The 11,751-nt window shown below is 33.2% G+C and overlaps 2 protein-coding genes across 2 annotated transcripts; one reads left to right on the top strand and one right to left on the bottom strand.

The window, feature by feature from the left end:
* The first annotated feature begins 1,522 nt into the window (after positions 1–1,522).
* On the top strand, positions 1,523–4,709 carry LOC133797210 (uncharacterized). Its single transcript, XM_062235042.1, has 6 exons — positions 1,523–1,802; positions 1,887–2,073; positions 2,166–2,355; positions 2,458–2,661; positions 3,089–3,388; positions 3,474–4,709. The coding sequence occupies exons 1-6, from the start codon at positions 1,623–1,625 to the stop codon at positions 4,429–4,431; spliced, it is 2,019 nt and encodes a 672-aa protein (XP_062091026.1). The 5' UTR covers positions 1,523–1,622; the 3' UTR covers positions 4,432–4,709.
* On the bottom strand, positions 4,687–10,824 carry LOC133797209 (beta-galactosidase-like). Its single transcript, XM_062235041.1, has 18 exons — positions 10,430–10,824; positions 10,135–10,230; positions 9,905–10,017; positions 9,726–9,792; positions 9,514–9,606; positions 9,209–9,352; positions 8,043–8,131; positions 7,792–7,897; positions 7,598–7,685; positions 7,223–7,341; positions 6,947–7,108; positions 6,570–6,745; positions 6,353–6,462; positions 6,158–6,267; positions 5,952–6,062; positions 5,678–5,788; positions 5,382–5,587; positions 4,687–5,295 (listed from the first exon to the last, which is right to left on the bottom strand). The coding sequence occupies exons 1-18, from the start codon at positions 10,604–10,606 to the stop codon at positions 5,178–5,180; spliced, it is 2,196 nt and encodes a 731-aa protein (XP_062091025.1). The 5' UTR covers positions 10,607–10,824; the 3' UTR covers positions 4,687–5,177.
* Positions 10,825–11,751: the final 927 nt, after the last annotated feature.

Below are 11,751 nucleotides of genomic sequence, written 5' to 3'. Positions count from 1 at the left end.
ATACACACAAAGAGCATGAAGGTAACTGGTTACCCATTCACGCTTTCATATCTATTTTTTTATTTCCGAATTTGGATGTCTCTATCAGGGTTTCTAGTTACCCATTCAAGTTTTCATATTTGGATGTTGTCATTAGGATAATTGGTTACCCATTCACATTTTCATATAATTTTTTTTCTAGATTTGAATGTTCTAATCAGGGTAACTGGTTACCCATTTATGTTTTCATATTTTTATTAGTTTTATTTCCAAATTTGGGTGTTCCTATAAGAGTTACAATAAAAAGAAAATGCTGAAAAATTTGATTTGAATTTTTTTACATTTAGTGGAAAAAACTATAAAAACATTACAATAATAAAAGATAATAAATAAAAAAATAGTAAAATAATTATGTAATGTTAAAATATGTGTGGAAAAAAATAAAAAAGTGGAATGAGAAAAAAATAAGTACGAAAAATGAAGAAAGAATTTGAGGAAAGAAAGCTAAAACAATATGAAAAAAAAAAGAAAAGAAAAGAAATGATGAAGGAAAAAAAAAAGAATGAATAAAAATTAAAAGAAGTAGAAGAAGAAAAATAATAGAAAAATGCAAAGAAAATAAAAGATGAATGAAAAAATTAGTAAAAAAAATGAGAAATGGAAGAAGAAAAAAAAGCTCGTGAAAAAAATAGAAAATAGAAAGAGAAAGAGAAAAAGATAAATACAAAAATGAAAAAAAAAAAAAAAGGAAACTGAAAAAAAAAAAAAACAATACAAATGAAAAAAACAAATAGATAAATGAATAAAAATGAAAATGAGAAGAACAATGGAAAGAAAAAAAAATTGTTAGAAAAAAAAAAGAAAAAAAAATTGAAAAAATAATTACAAAATGAAGAAAAAATTAAAATTTTAAAAAATAAAATAAAATTATCTTCAAAATCAAAGAAAACATAACTATCATGATTTTCATATTTTAGTTAGTTACTAATTATATTTTTCATACTTTAATTTTTTCATATAAATTAAAAAAAATTGTATAATTACCATATTTTTGAATATTAATAATATGATCATGTGTTTTTTCTCATTACTTGTTTGGATCCTATATTTTGACAAATTATTTTTTGGACCCTATGTTTTGTAAAATGATTAAAATAGAACCTTAAACCTGATTTTGGTCAATGTTTTCTCAACTAAAATCATAAATAATTTACCAAACTAACAATTCAGAACAAAAATAAAATCATTCTGCTTAAAACTTTATTTTTATATTTAATTTTTTCTTTATCAAAATTGAGTTTAGAATTTTATTTTAACTATTTTATAAAATATAGAATCCAAAAATTAATTTATAAAAATATAAAGTCCAAAAATATAATAGGAAAAAACCCATATAAAAAAAGTATAAACGGTAAACATATTTTTTAAAAACCTCATCACCCCGCCCGTACTCCGTGATCATCAATAAAAGAAATTTCGTATTATTTTACACTTAAATTTGAAGAAAATAAATCAATAAATGTGCTTTTTTAATTGGCGGGGCCAAAGGACCTTAGATTTGGTAAGATGGACTTGTAGTCGTTGGAATATTTTGGCGCGAAAATCCTCCTAAAATCCCCAGCCTGTTTTGGCGGTGACCAAAGATGACGGCGGCTGAAATAACCGACCTCTTCGCCAGGCTTGCTTCCCACCTCGATGGCTCTCCCTCTTCTGACAATGAAGAAGCTCTGCAACTCTCCATTTCCAATCTCAACCCCCATCCCGATTCTAGGGTTAGGGTTTTGGATACGGCCCTGTCTCTCATGTGCTTCAAAGCACCACAGGTTTTTCATGTTTTTTATTTTTATTTTGATAAAACTTCTGTTAGGTTTCAGTTTCTTGATTCTCGCTCTCATTCTCTTTATCAGGTTTTTGATTCAACAGTTAAATACTTGATTGAAACAATTACCAGCGTTCTCTCTTCTTCGATTAGCTGCAAGGTTTTTCAGTTTCACAAAGACGAGGTTTTGTTGATCGGAACCTCAATTTCTCGCCGAGATTTCCCCGATTTGATCGAAGCCTGCTCCGACGTTCTTCAAAAGCTAGAGAGACATGGTATGAGTCGATCATAAGCATTTATTCGTTTATTTTCACTTGTACAGTTTGATCATAATGATTTCTATCAGCTTAATTTTGGTATATTGCAGATACTCAGTATAAGTACCTATTGTGCGCTGTTCTAAGGGTTGCAATTTCATCATCTTGTTATCGTTTTTCGTATCCATCAAGACCTATTCTTTCAGCTGAATCCTTTGATTTAAGGTCCATTGCTGTTTCTAAGTTTCTCAGTAATTTTCCCAGAGGGTTCTTCCTTGACAATAGTAGTATTCCATTTAGGTATGTGCCGCTATTAGCATTTTTTTTTTCTTCCTGTATTCTTTGTAAGAGGTCGTTCGTATTTTTGAAGTTCTGATTAAGTTCATCTGTGTCCGTCTGCAGATTGATGTCCTGGTTTCTTGACCCGCTAACTTTAAAGAATGATATTTCAAACATTTTGCACGAATCTATGGAGAGGCCTTTCCTCTCTCCGTGTAAAGAATTTCATGAGAGAATTGATTGGCGTGATATCGTTAAATGCTTGGTACTTTCTCCTGTTATGTTTATTGAGGCAAGAGCTTTGTTACACAGATGGTTCCTAGTGACGTGAGTTCATTTCTTAATCAATTATTTGACTTTGCTTGCTGTTAAGAGTTTTGTCAAATAGCTTTGGATACAGACTATTCATTGCATGTTCAGCAATATGAATATGTTCAACTAATCATTCTCCCATTTTTTGCTAGTCAACAATTGAAATGATTGAAGTTTTTTGCTCTCTTAGTTATAATTTATTCAATTTGAATTTAAGTTCACATAGCGCTTACAAGTAGTAAATTATTGATTCACCTTTTGTCATTTAGCATCTCAAATTTTTTGTTTTGGAACAAATGATATCAGGTATTTGTATGGTGATGTTTTTATACAGGACACCACTTGTTTACAGATATTGACTATCTACAATATTTTTGTTCATTTTAACTGATTTTAGCAGAATGAACAAACATATCTTATTAATACAGTACTTGTTCCGCAGGGGGCTGTCTTCTGTGCTGGAGCTTCTAAATGCATTGTGCTCGGTGATGCTAGATGTAATTTCCAGGCCGACATGGTGGGACTTCTCGATGGACTTAGGAGCAAAGCTTTCATTTTCCAGTGCTTATTTTCCGTATCACTACCACTTATTTAGGATCTTGGCTGGACCAATCTCGCAAGCTAGTCTTCTACAGTTGGTCATTGGTACAAGTGAATTGTTGTCTTGCACCAGTAAACAGTTTGTTTCTAATATTAAGACACCTGGACGGATGGCTGAAAATATCGATCACAAATCTTACTGGTAAATTCTCACTTCTTATGTCCATTGAAACCAGTTGGCATGAGCACCATAACAACACTTACTTTAATATGTGCATGCATATCAGGGCTCTTGCAATCAACTTCCCGAATTGGTTTTACTTTGCTTCTGCTTTGCTTTTCTCTGACAAAAGTTTTCAAGACAATATATTTTCAAAATGTATAATGGAGGCATCCAAAATTGGTTATGAGGAATCACATTTTTCTGCTGCGGCAAGGTACATTGCATGGATTCTGAACCCTGTTAGTAAATTTCATCAGGATTTACTAGCTGATCTTCTGGTGAAGATATCAAAATCTATGGCTTTTAAACAATTTGGTTCAGGTTTACAAGAGAAGAAGACAGGTAGTGTCAGGAAGATACTGAAAAAACCCAAAAATTGTAACAAGTATAATACTTATTCAGAACAATATGATTGTCAACTCGTTACACTTTGGCTTAAGGAGTTCAAAAGCTTATCCGTGAAGTACTGGACAAAATCATCTTGTGATCTTAGTATGCGGAAAAATACATTGTTTAGGAGAATCCCTTTAGGTATCTTGCTTGGATGCCTGAATTATCTAGATGAAGACGTGTGTGAATTGCTTTTGCATTATGCTGCAACTGATAGAATACCCCAGTCGAGGAAAATTGAGACTTCAAGTTTGAAAAATATGAAACCTGACAATGAAGAGTGCAAAGAAATAATTGTGCGGATTGATAATTACACTAAGGAGGAGGCCATAGCAGGTGCCAGTCTTGTCTTCAGCATAACTGATATTGTTGAAAGTATGTCTGCTTCATTATATGAGACTGAAGATGCCGGGGTAGATTTTATTTGCCTGGTAAAAATGAGAGTGGGAAAATTCTTAACAAAGTGCATCAAAAGACAAATTCAACTTAAAATTGATGAAGATAGAAATCAATTGGAGATGAATCTCTGCGAAAGGTTGAAGCAGTGGATACATCAAGGTCACAGAGTATTAGATATTAACAATTATGTTGATGATCTCATTAAAGTTTTGAGTAATGAATCTTCTCTATAAAAGAATAAAGAAGTTTTGCCCTATAATTTCAGCTCTGCCAGTGTGATTTTTATACTTGGGACTAGTGCTGTAATGCCAATGTCGAAAGACATTATGAGATGAATGCGTAAGAGAACATGTACCCTTCTCTGTTGTGAATATTTATTGGCCAAAAAAAAAATACTGTATAAAACAAATAATATATATTATGCTGACATCGTTATTGAAATTAACTATTGTACCCCTATTTGGCAACATAGATCAATAATGGTAATATCAATGTAAACTTTATAGCTAAACTTACTATATTTATTCAATTTATTTCTGCAAAGAAAAAGCAGTTAATTGCTTTTTCCTGGAATGTTTCTGCCATTGAGACTCAGCAAGTTGAAGACTCAGAAAGAATTAACTTTACTGGTAATGTATGTACATGTATGAAGCTTTCTTCTTTTTTTTTTTGACATACAACAAAATGTCTGTACAAACTCAAACATCTTCACACTATCTACAGTTTCTATTTGCAGGATTGATCATTGTCTGGTTCTGAAGTTGTGTTCAGTCCATGTCGAATCAGACTGGTAAGGCAATCTGGAATCTTCTGAGCTTCAATTATTACCACTTAGCAAAATACTAATGTGCAGCTGCTAATGAATCAATCTGGAACTTCATTTTATTTTTTTCTTTAATTATTGTAAATTACAAAGTGTTGCTATACGTTGGTTGGACATTGATGTCCTCCAAATGCTTCGTTTATTGTTGTTTATTGTTTACTGGCCCCCTCTTGTTCTTAGGACCAAAGAAATCCCACTAGGGTCACCACCCCATTCTTCAAACACAACTAATAAGTTCCCAGTTGGGTTCAGCCATGACCGTGGAACATGGTACCTGAAAATAACAGATTATCATCACATACTTTCCCCAACTGAAGAAACAGAGTACAACTATGTAAACCTTAAGTTATTTTGACTCACCATCTTTGAGACGGCTCCCCACAATTGCTCCGGCATTTATTTTCATAAAAAATTCCAGCATAATTACAAGTCCCACAGTTGCCGTGTGCTGTGTAAGCCGGCCAGTGGCGTCCAATGCTTCGACCATTTACCCATACTTCTCCCTTTCCCATGGTATTCATGTCTAAAGCGAATGGAGCATGACCTCCTGGTGCATTGAAGGTTGTCTGGAAATGGAGAAGCAATGATTTGAATCAGCCATCTTTGAAGAAATTCAAAGAGTGGTAAGGTTTTCAAGTTTGGAGTTACGCTCTCACCTTGTACCATGTCATTGGTTGTTTTTTAGCCAAGAATGCACCTTGCCTCCATTCAACCGATGAACTCCCACTAACAGTGTGCAGATTTAATGATTCCCCTGTCAAACCAACCTGTTATCAAGAACATAAGAAAAAGTTTAGTCTCTAGCTTTCTGTGATAAAATATCATATTCACAAAATTTTCATTCCTTTGCCATTGATAGGCAAAACCCCTCATCTTCAGTTTGATCGTAGAGGTAGAATGTGAAACAATAAAAGTCGACTGTCAACTAACCTTGTATGACCATTTCCATTTTGACATATCCCATGTTCCTGAGTTGAGACCCCTCAGTGATACCGGACCCAGGACTCCAGCATTCCATGTCTCGAAATGCAGACCAACATTCTGATGATCAAAGAAGAGAAGGGATCAAGTTCATCAGCTATTACAGAATAATGTACTAAAGTAATATAACCACCCCAATGAGTGAGAGAACTAACCGGTAGACCCACAGCGACACTTAGTAAAGCAAGCTTGTTGATTCCAACTCTCAGATTTATTTTTTGACTGAATGTTAGTTTTGGATTTGCCAATCCTCCGTAGGTACTTCCTGTTAAAGAAATGTATTTAGTCAAAACCTTCCCATTGATGCCATTGCCGGAGATTTAAGTTAAAACCGGCGCAGTTTCATTTACCTGCTAGCTGGCCATTGGCGAAAACATGCAAGGCATGGCCTGCTGAATTGATAGTGAGAACAGGAAGCTGCCCATTCTTGAGAAATCCTTCATTTGAACTTATTGTGATACTGCGAACAAGTAAAAAAGAAAAATAGCAAGAGGATTACAATTTGACAAACTAAAACATAATTATCAATGTCCACTCATAAGAATGTCATTGCCTGCCAATACTTACTCTGTCGTATACCAAAGATAGTCGGATTTATCCCATGTGAGGCTTATTTGCTCCCGTAACCCGTCCAACGAAAATGAACCAGTACTACTGGAAGAAGCAGTTTCTTCATTGAATGACGCCCAAGAGAATCCTTTAACCACAGGCGTCATTTGTACCTGTGAGCTTGGAGCACTAACCTGTACAAAATTACAGCCTCATGTTAAATACATTACTACAGATAAAGGAATAACGCTGATATTTCAGATTTTGTAGAAGCTGATAGTGGTTTTAGAATAAGCTTCGTAGGAGAAATCAAAATGCCTGTTGCAGTAGAATTTTATAGGCTTGAAGTAACAGAGTAAATATTAATTCAACATAATCACTAGTAATTTCCTCACCTTTGCAGTGTTGTAAACTACAGTTTTGCAGTCAGGAAGAACGCTAATGGACCAAGCTGGGAGGTCATATGGCAAATTGTTGAAACTCACTCTTACAGTTGATCTAGTATCATAATTTGCAAGGAATGCAGCACAAGCCGTTTTTCCTCTGAATACATGAGCCTAGATATACAAAAAAAAAAAAATAGTTTGATGATGAGAAGAAGCCTATTAAAAGCTTTTAACACAAACAAAAGGGAAACGGTCATTGTTTTTAGTTTAGCTTATAAAATTTACCTCTTGACTTTTTCCAAGTGATGTCACTGCAGGATCAGTTTCTACTAGAGCTGGCTCACATGACTTGATGGCTTTATGCAAGTCCCTCAAATGGCTCCATTTTGGTTCCCTTATTAGTCCTAGCATGGAAAAAGCAACCTTGTTGAGGTGGAAGTTCAGATATATCTTGTAAGCATTTTTTAAGAATGTCTAAACTAGGTGCAGTGGAAAAACAAGTAGTTGACTTTCTATCTCCAGTGATGTTAGGCAAACCATAGGAGCAACATAAATGGAATCCTAGAACTTTAACTGTGTTAAGTAAGGATGACAACTCAAGACATGGTAAGAGCTTTGACACAACCTACCCTACTGTGGATGATAAGCCTTAAAACTTACCATATTCATCAAGAGGAGCATCGTAATCATAGCTAGTTGCAATGAAGGGACCACCAGCCGTGTGGCCAAAATTTGTTCCCCCATGATACTGGAACAAAATATTATAAAATAAATTAATAAATAAATGCAAGGGGTGAAAAATACATCCTAGGTAAATAGAAGAGAGCAGTTAAGTATAATTTAGTTTGACTAACCATATAGTAATTAATGAAAGCACCACCATTTTGAATAAACCTTGCAACACCAAAAGCCATGTCTTCGGCTGGTCTATGAGGAACTGCCCCACCAAACTCTGTGTACCTGTAAGCCAGTTACAAGGTCAAGGAGGCTGTCTTATGCAAAGGCCTTTAATCACAACAGGACAAAACTTTAATTTTTCATACTATGAGAAGGATTTTAAAGAAGAAAAATTAGAAATTTAAGGTCTAGTTCTTGTGGGACTCACCAGCCAGTCCATGCTTCTGTCCATAGCTTGGGTTTATAGACCTTGTTTGGCTTGTAATTTTCACAGTAGTAACCATTGCAGGCATCGATCTGTCACGCCATAAATGATACAGATTTGAGAATTTATTTTGAAACAATGTTACTTGCTCTTATTAAACTTCATAACTAAGTTCACATTTTCAAGGATATATTTTCTTTGTTTTTGACTCTCTTGGCTGCTGATACCTCATTATTCAAGGAAAAAAAAATGGTTTAAAAGGGGGGCAAAAGGAAATATATTAAAACGACCAAAAAGGGTCATTTTCTTAAATATCTCTAATTTCACAAAACTCTAATCTGTTCTGTTGAACCAAAAACCGTATTAAAAAATAAAGAGAAGAGACACAGCTGCAAATCAAGTAGGACCCTTAATAATCATATATAGAAATGAGGGCAAGCAGGCAATATCATGTCCCATATGATGATATATAATAATAATAATAAATGTAAAAAAATCTAAGAAACAACTAAGCAAACAACCAAGTCTCTTAAAGCTCCACCAACAAAGGAGTATGACTTTAAATAAGGGCACCTTATACAGGGCCATTTGCCTCTTTGTACAAGAACATTATGAAGTGAAGACAATAATAGCCAATAATAATAATAAAAAAATCTTACAAAAAAAAATTGTGCATGTTTCGTGTCCTTATTTAAAATCTGTTTAATAATCTTAAGCAATTTTTTTGACGCGATCTCAACTCACTCTTTCTTTCAAAAACAATTAATTAATTAAAAGTGAAATGATACTAAACAAGCCCCACTGTTTTTCTTTTTGTTATTTCTTGTGAAAATTAAAATAATAAATATATATGGAAAAAATTTGGAAGTATATTTTTAGTATTTTTGATATATAAATAAGTTGTAATTTTTTTTTTTAATCCCATGACAGTATATAATTTAATTACATAAGACCAGTTACAAATTTTTAAAAAAATTTAAATAATTTAGAATCTCGAAATCAAAATTTATTATAAGACATATAAATATTGAAACATAGAGTGTAATAAGCTTATTTATCTATCCCGAAAACTGAAGATATTTTTGCAGTGATTATTTTTATTCATATAATGATACCCTATATATATATTTATAAATATATATATATTGAAGGGATTACTTAATACTTACAACAGGGTCAGGGGCATCGTCTTGCTTGCACATAACCCATGGAACACCCGTGCTAAGGCCAACAGCCATTTGAGCTGCCCATTTGGTGTAAGCTTTGCCTGGAGCACCAATTTCCCATTCCATTGGTCCATATTCATTTTCAATCTGTAAAAAAAAATGAAGTTTAAAACTCAAAGTTTAAACCTTTGACTAACTACAAAACAAATATATACTTTAAGTGAGTAATAAATGTAGTTTTCAAAGATAATTAAGACAGACATAAAAAACTTTTACTTCTTCTAGAAGGAGAGCTTGGTTTTCCATACCTGTGAAAGAATAATGGGACCCCCTTGTGTTTCAAACAATCTTTCACCTTTCATCAAATTGACGATCATAGTTGTGAATTTTTGCATTGCCGCCTTCAAAATAGTTAATTAATTCATATATTAAAAAAAGAAATTAATATTTATTAATAATTAAAAAAAAGAATTTTGTGAGAAGGGTAAGTAAGATAATGAAATATTCGAGGTGGGTTTACCTTGAAAGGTCCATTGTCCGTTCTAAAAGCGATTCCGGGTACATATTTGAGCCAAACAGGGAATCCCCTGAATTTGAAAAAACAGAGCAGAAAACAGAGTTCATATGAATAGGATGAACAATAAATATAAATATAATAATAACAATAATAATATTAATAAATTTTTAATTTTTTTTTACCCAAAGTTCCATTCAGCACAGACATAAGGACCAATTCGGAGATGAACATATAAGCCAGCTTGATGCACCAGCTTAATGAATTTGACCAAATCATAATTATCCTCGAAATGAAACTGCAAATTGGAAAAGAAAAACCATTTGAAAGTTTTAATTAGTGTAATTCAACAAAACAAGAAGAAGAAGAAGAAGAAGAAGAAGAAGAAGAAGAAAACAAATTCATTAATATTTACTTTTCCTTGAGTAGGTTCATGCCCATTCCAGAAAACATAGGTTTGAATAACATCCAAACCTCCATCTTTGGCTTTCTGTATAAGATCAGGCCACATCTGCAACCCCAAGAAAAACCCACAAAAAGATTAAAACTTTGAGCTTAATCAATACAAAAACAAATCCTTAAAAAAGAAAAAAGAAGAAGACAAAAACCCCCACAAGTCAAAAAGGCATGAAGAAAATAAAACAATATTTGCAACAAAAAAGACCCGTGAACCACATTGGGCCATTGGCATTATTTGGAAGTAGAAGTACCTCAGGAGTGCTTCTCGGGTAATGAATGGAGCCCGAAATCAGAATCCTTCTCTTCCCATTAATCACTATAGCTTTGTGGTCATAACCCACGGAAGCAGTAGCCGAAGAACAAAGCCATGAAAATGCCACCAACAAAGTGAGCAACATGTTGCCCATTTGAGCTCTAACAAAAGCCATCTTTCTTTTTTCTTCTGCCTTAAAGCTCCACCCTTTTATCTCATTTATATAAAATATATGAGAAGGATAGAAATAGTAATGTATAAAAATAAATTTGGATAGGGTCCTGTGTTTTCGACGTACACTTCCTATTTTTCCTCAAGTTTGCTGCTTTTTATAACGGTGTGATGAGAAGAGAGGGATTTTGGTTTTTTGGTACTTTGATTTGGGACTTGGGAGGTTTCTCCAAAGCCAACTGCTTTATAAACATTTGGAAAATGGAGCGAGAGAGAGTGAGAATTGGGGTTGGTGGTTCCCTCTATCTCTCTCTCTCTTCAACTCTTTCTCTCTCTGACACGTAATTCAGACTATTTTATTAATCCAGTATACTTTTCTCTTTGGTAATCTTAGGTAGTATTTCCATTGAGTAAAGCGTATGGTACTAAATGACACCCCCAACGAAAAAACTTATGCCATCTTTGTTTGGTACCTTAAAAAGTGACCATATTGGATTGTTGGGATTCCTTTCTATTGCAATTGTTGTACCACAAGCCCAAATAGGCTTGTAATATTTTTATCTTTTAAAACTTTGGATTGTAAAAATTGTAAGGAAGTTTTGGGATTCTTTCTTTTTTTCTTTTTTTTTTCCTTTTATTTTTTGTTCTATTTTGTATTCAACCAAATAAGTGTTGGCTTTATGCATAACAACGAATTTTAACATGATGAATAAATTGAAGATTTGGTTACTTGAGGATTCAACTCGTGTGATGTTTGGCAAGCTATACAATGTTTTGAAGAATGGTTAAAGTGTTACTTGAAAGTAACTCTTGTTACTGTTTTGCATCACAATACTTAAGATCCATGCAGGTTTACGAATTAAATTTTGGTTGGGGGCCAAAAGAAATATTTTGATTTTTGAAATGAGTTTGGATTTACATCTTTCAACAAAAAAAAAGTGACTATGAAAATTTCTTTTTGGTATTGCTCAATTGGAAAAACGTGATCCATGAAAAATGAATATAGGTTTACTTTTGATAATCCATAAATAAATAAAGAATCTCCCTTTAAGATAAGGATCTCATTTTCATTTCTTGGAGTGATTTTTTTTACCCATTTATTATCTTATTTTATTATAATTTGAGTCATTTGACCTGCATATTGGTAGA

Source organism: Humulus lupulus, chromosome 8 (assembly GCF_963169125.1).
Source record: "Humulus lupulus chromosome 8, drHumLupu1.1, whole genome shotgun sequence".
Classification (NCBI taxonomy): Eukaryota; Viridiplantae; Streptophyta; class Magnoliopsida; order Rosales; family Cannabaceae; genus Humulus; species Humulus lupulus.
The sequence above is the reverse complement of the archived record's forward strand: the minus strand, read 5'-3'. Positions and strand labels throughout refer to the sequence as shown.

Excerpts from the sequence above, each read along its gene's own strand:
- LOC133797209 (XM_062235041.1), bottom strand. The coding sequence starts at position 10,606 with ATGGCTTTTGTTAGAGCTCAAATGGGCAACATGTTGCTCACTTTGTTG. Across the intron at positions 6,463-6,569 it reads TATCTTTGGTATACGACAGA|TATCACAATAAGTTCAAATG; the intron begins GTAAGTATTGGC and ends ACTTGTTCGCAG. Across the intron at positions 5,588-5,677 it reads AACCAATGACATGGTACAAG|ACAACCTTCAATGCACCAGG; the intron begins GTGAGAGCGTAA and ends CTCCATTTCCAG.
- LOC133797210 (XM_062235042.1), top strand. The coding sequence starts at position 1,623 with ATGACGGCGGCTGAAATAACCGACCTCTTCGCCAGGCTTGCTTCCCAC. Across the intron at positions 1,803-1,886 it reads TGTGCTTCAAAGCACCACAG|GTTTTTGATTCAACAGTTAA; the intron begins GTTTTTCATGTT and ends TCTCTTTATCAG. Across the intron at positions 2,662-3,088 it reads CACAGATGGTTCCTAGTGAC|GGGGCTGTCTTCTGTGCTGG; the intron begins GTGAGTTCATTT and ends CTTGTTCCGCAG.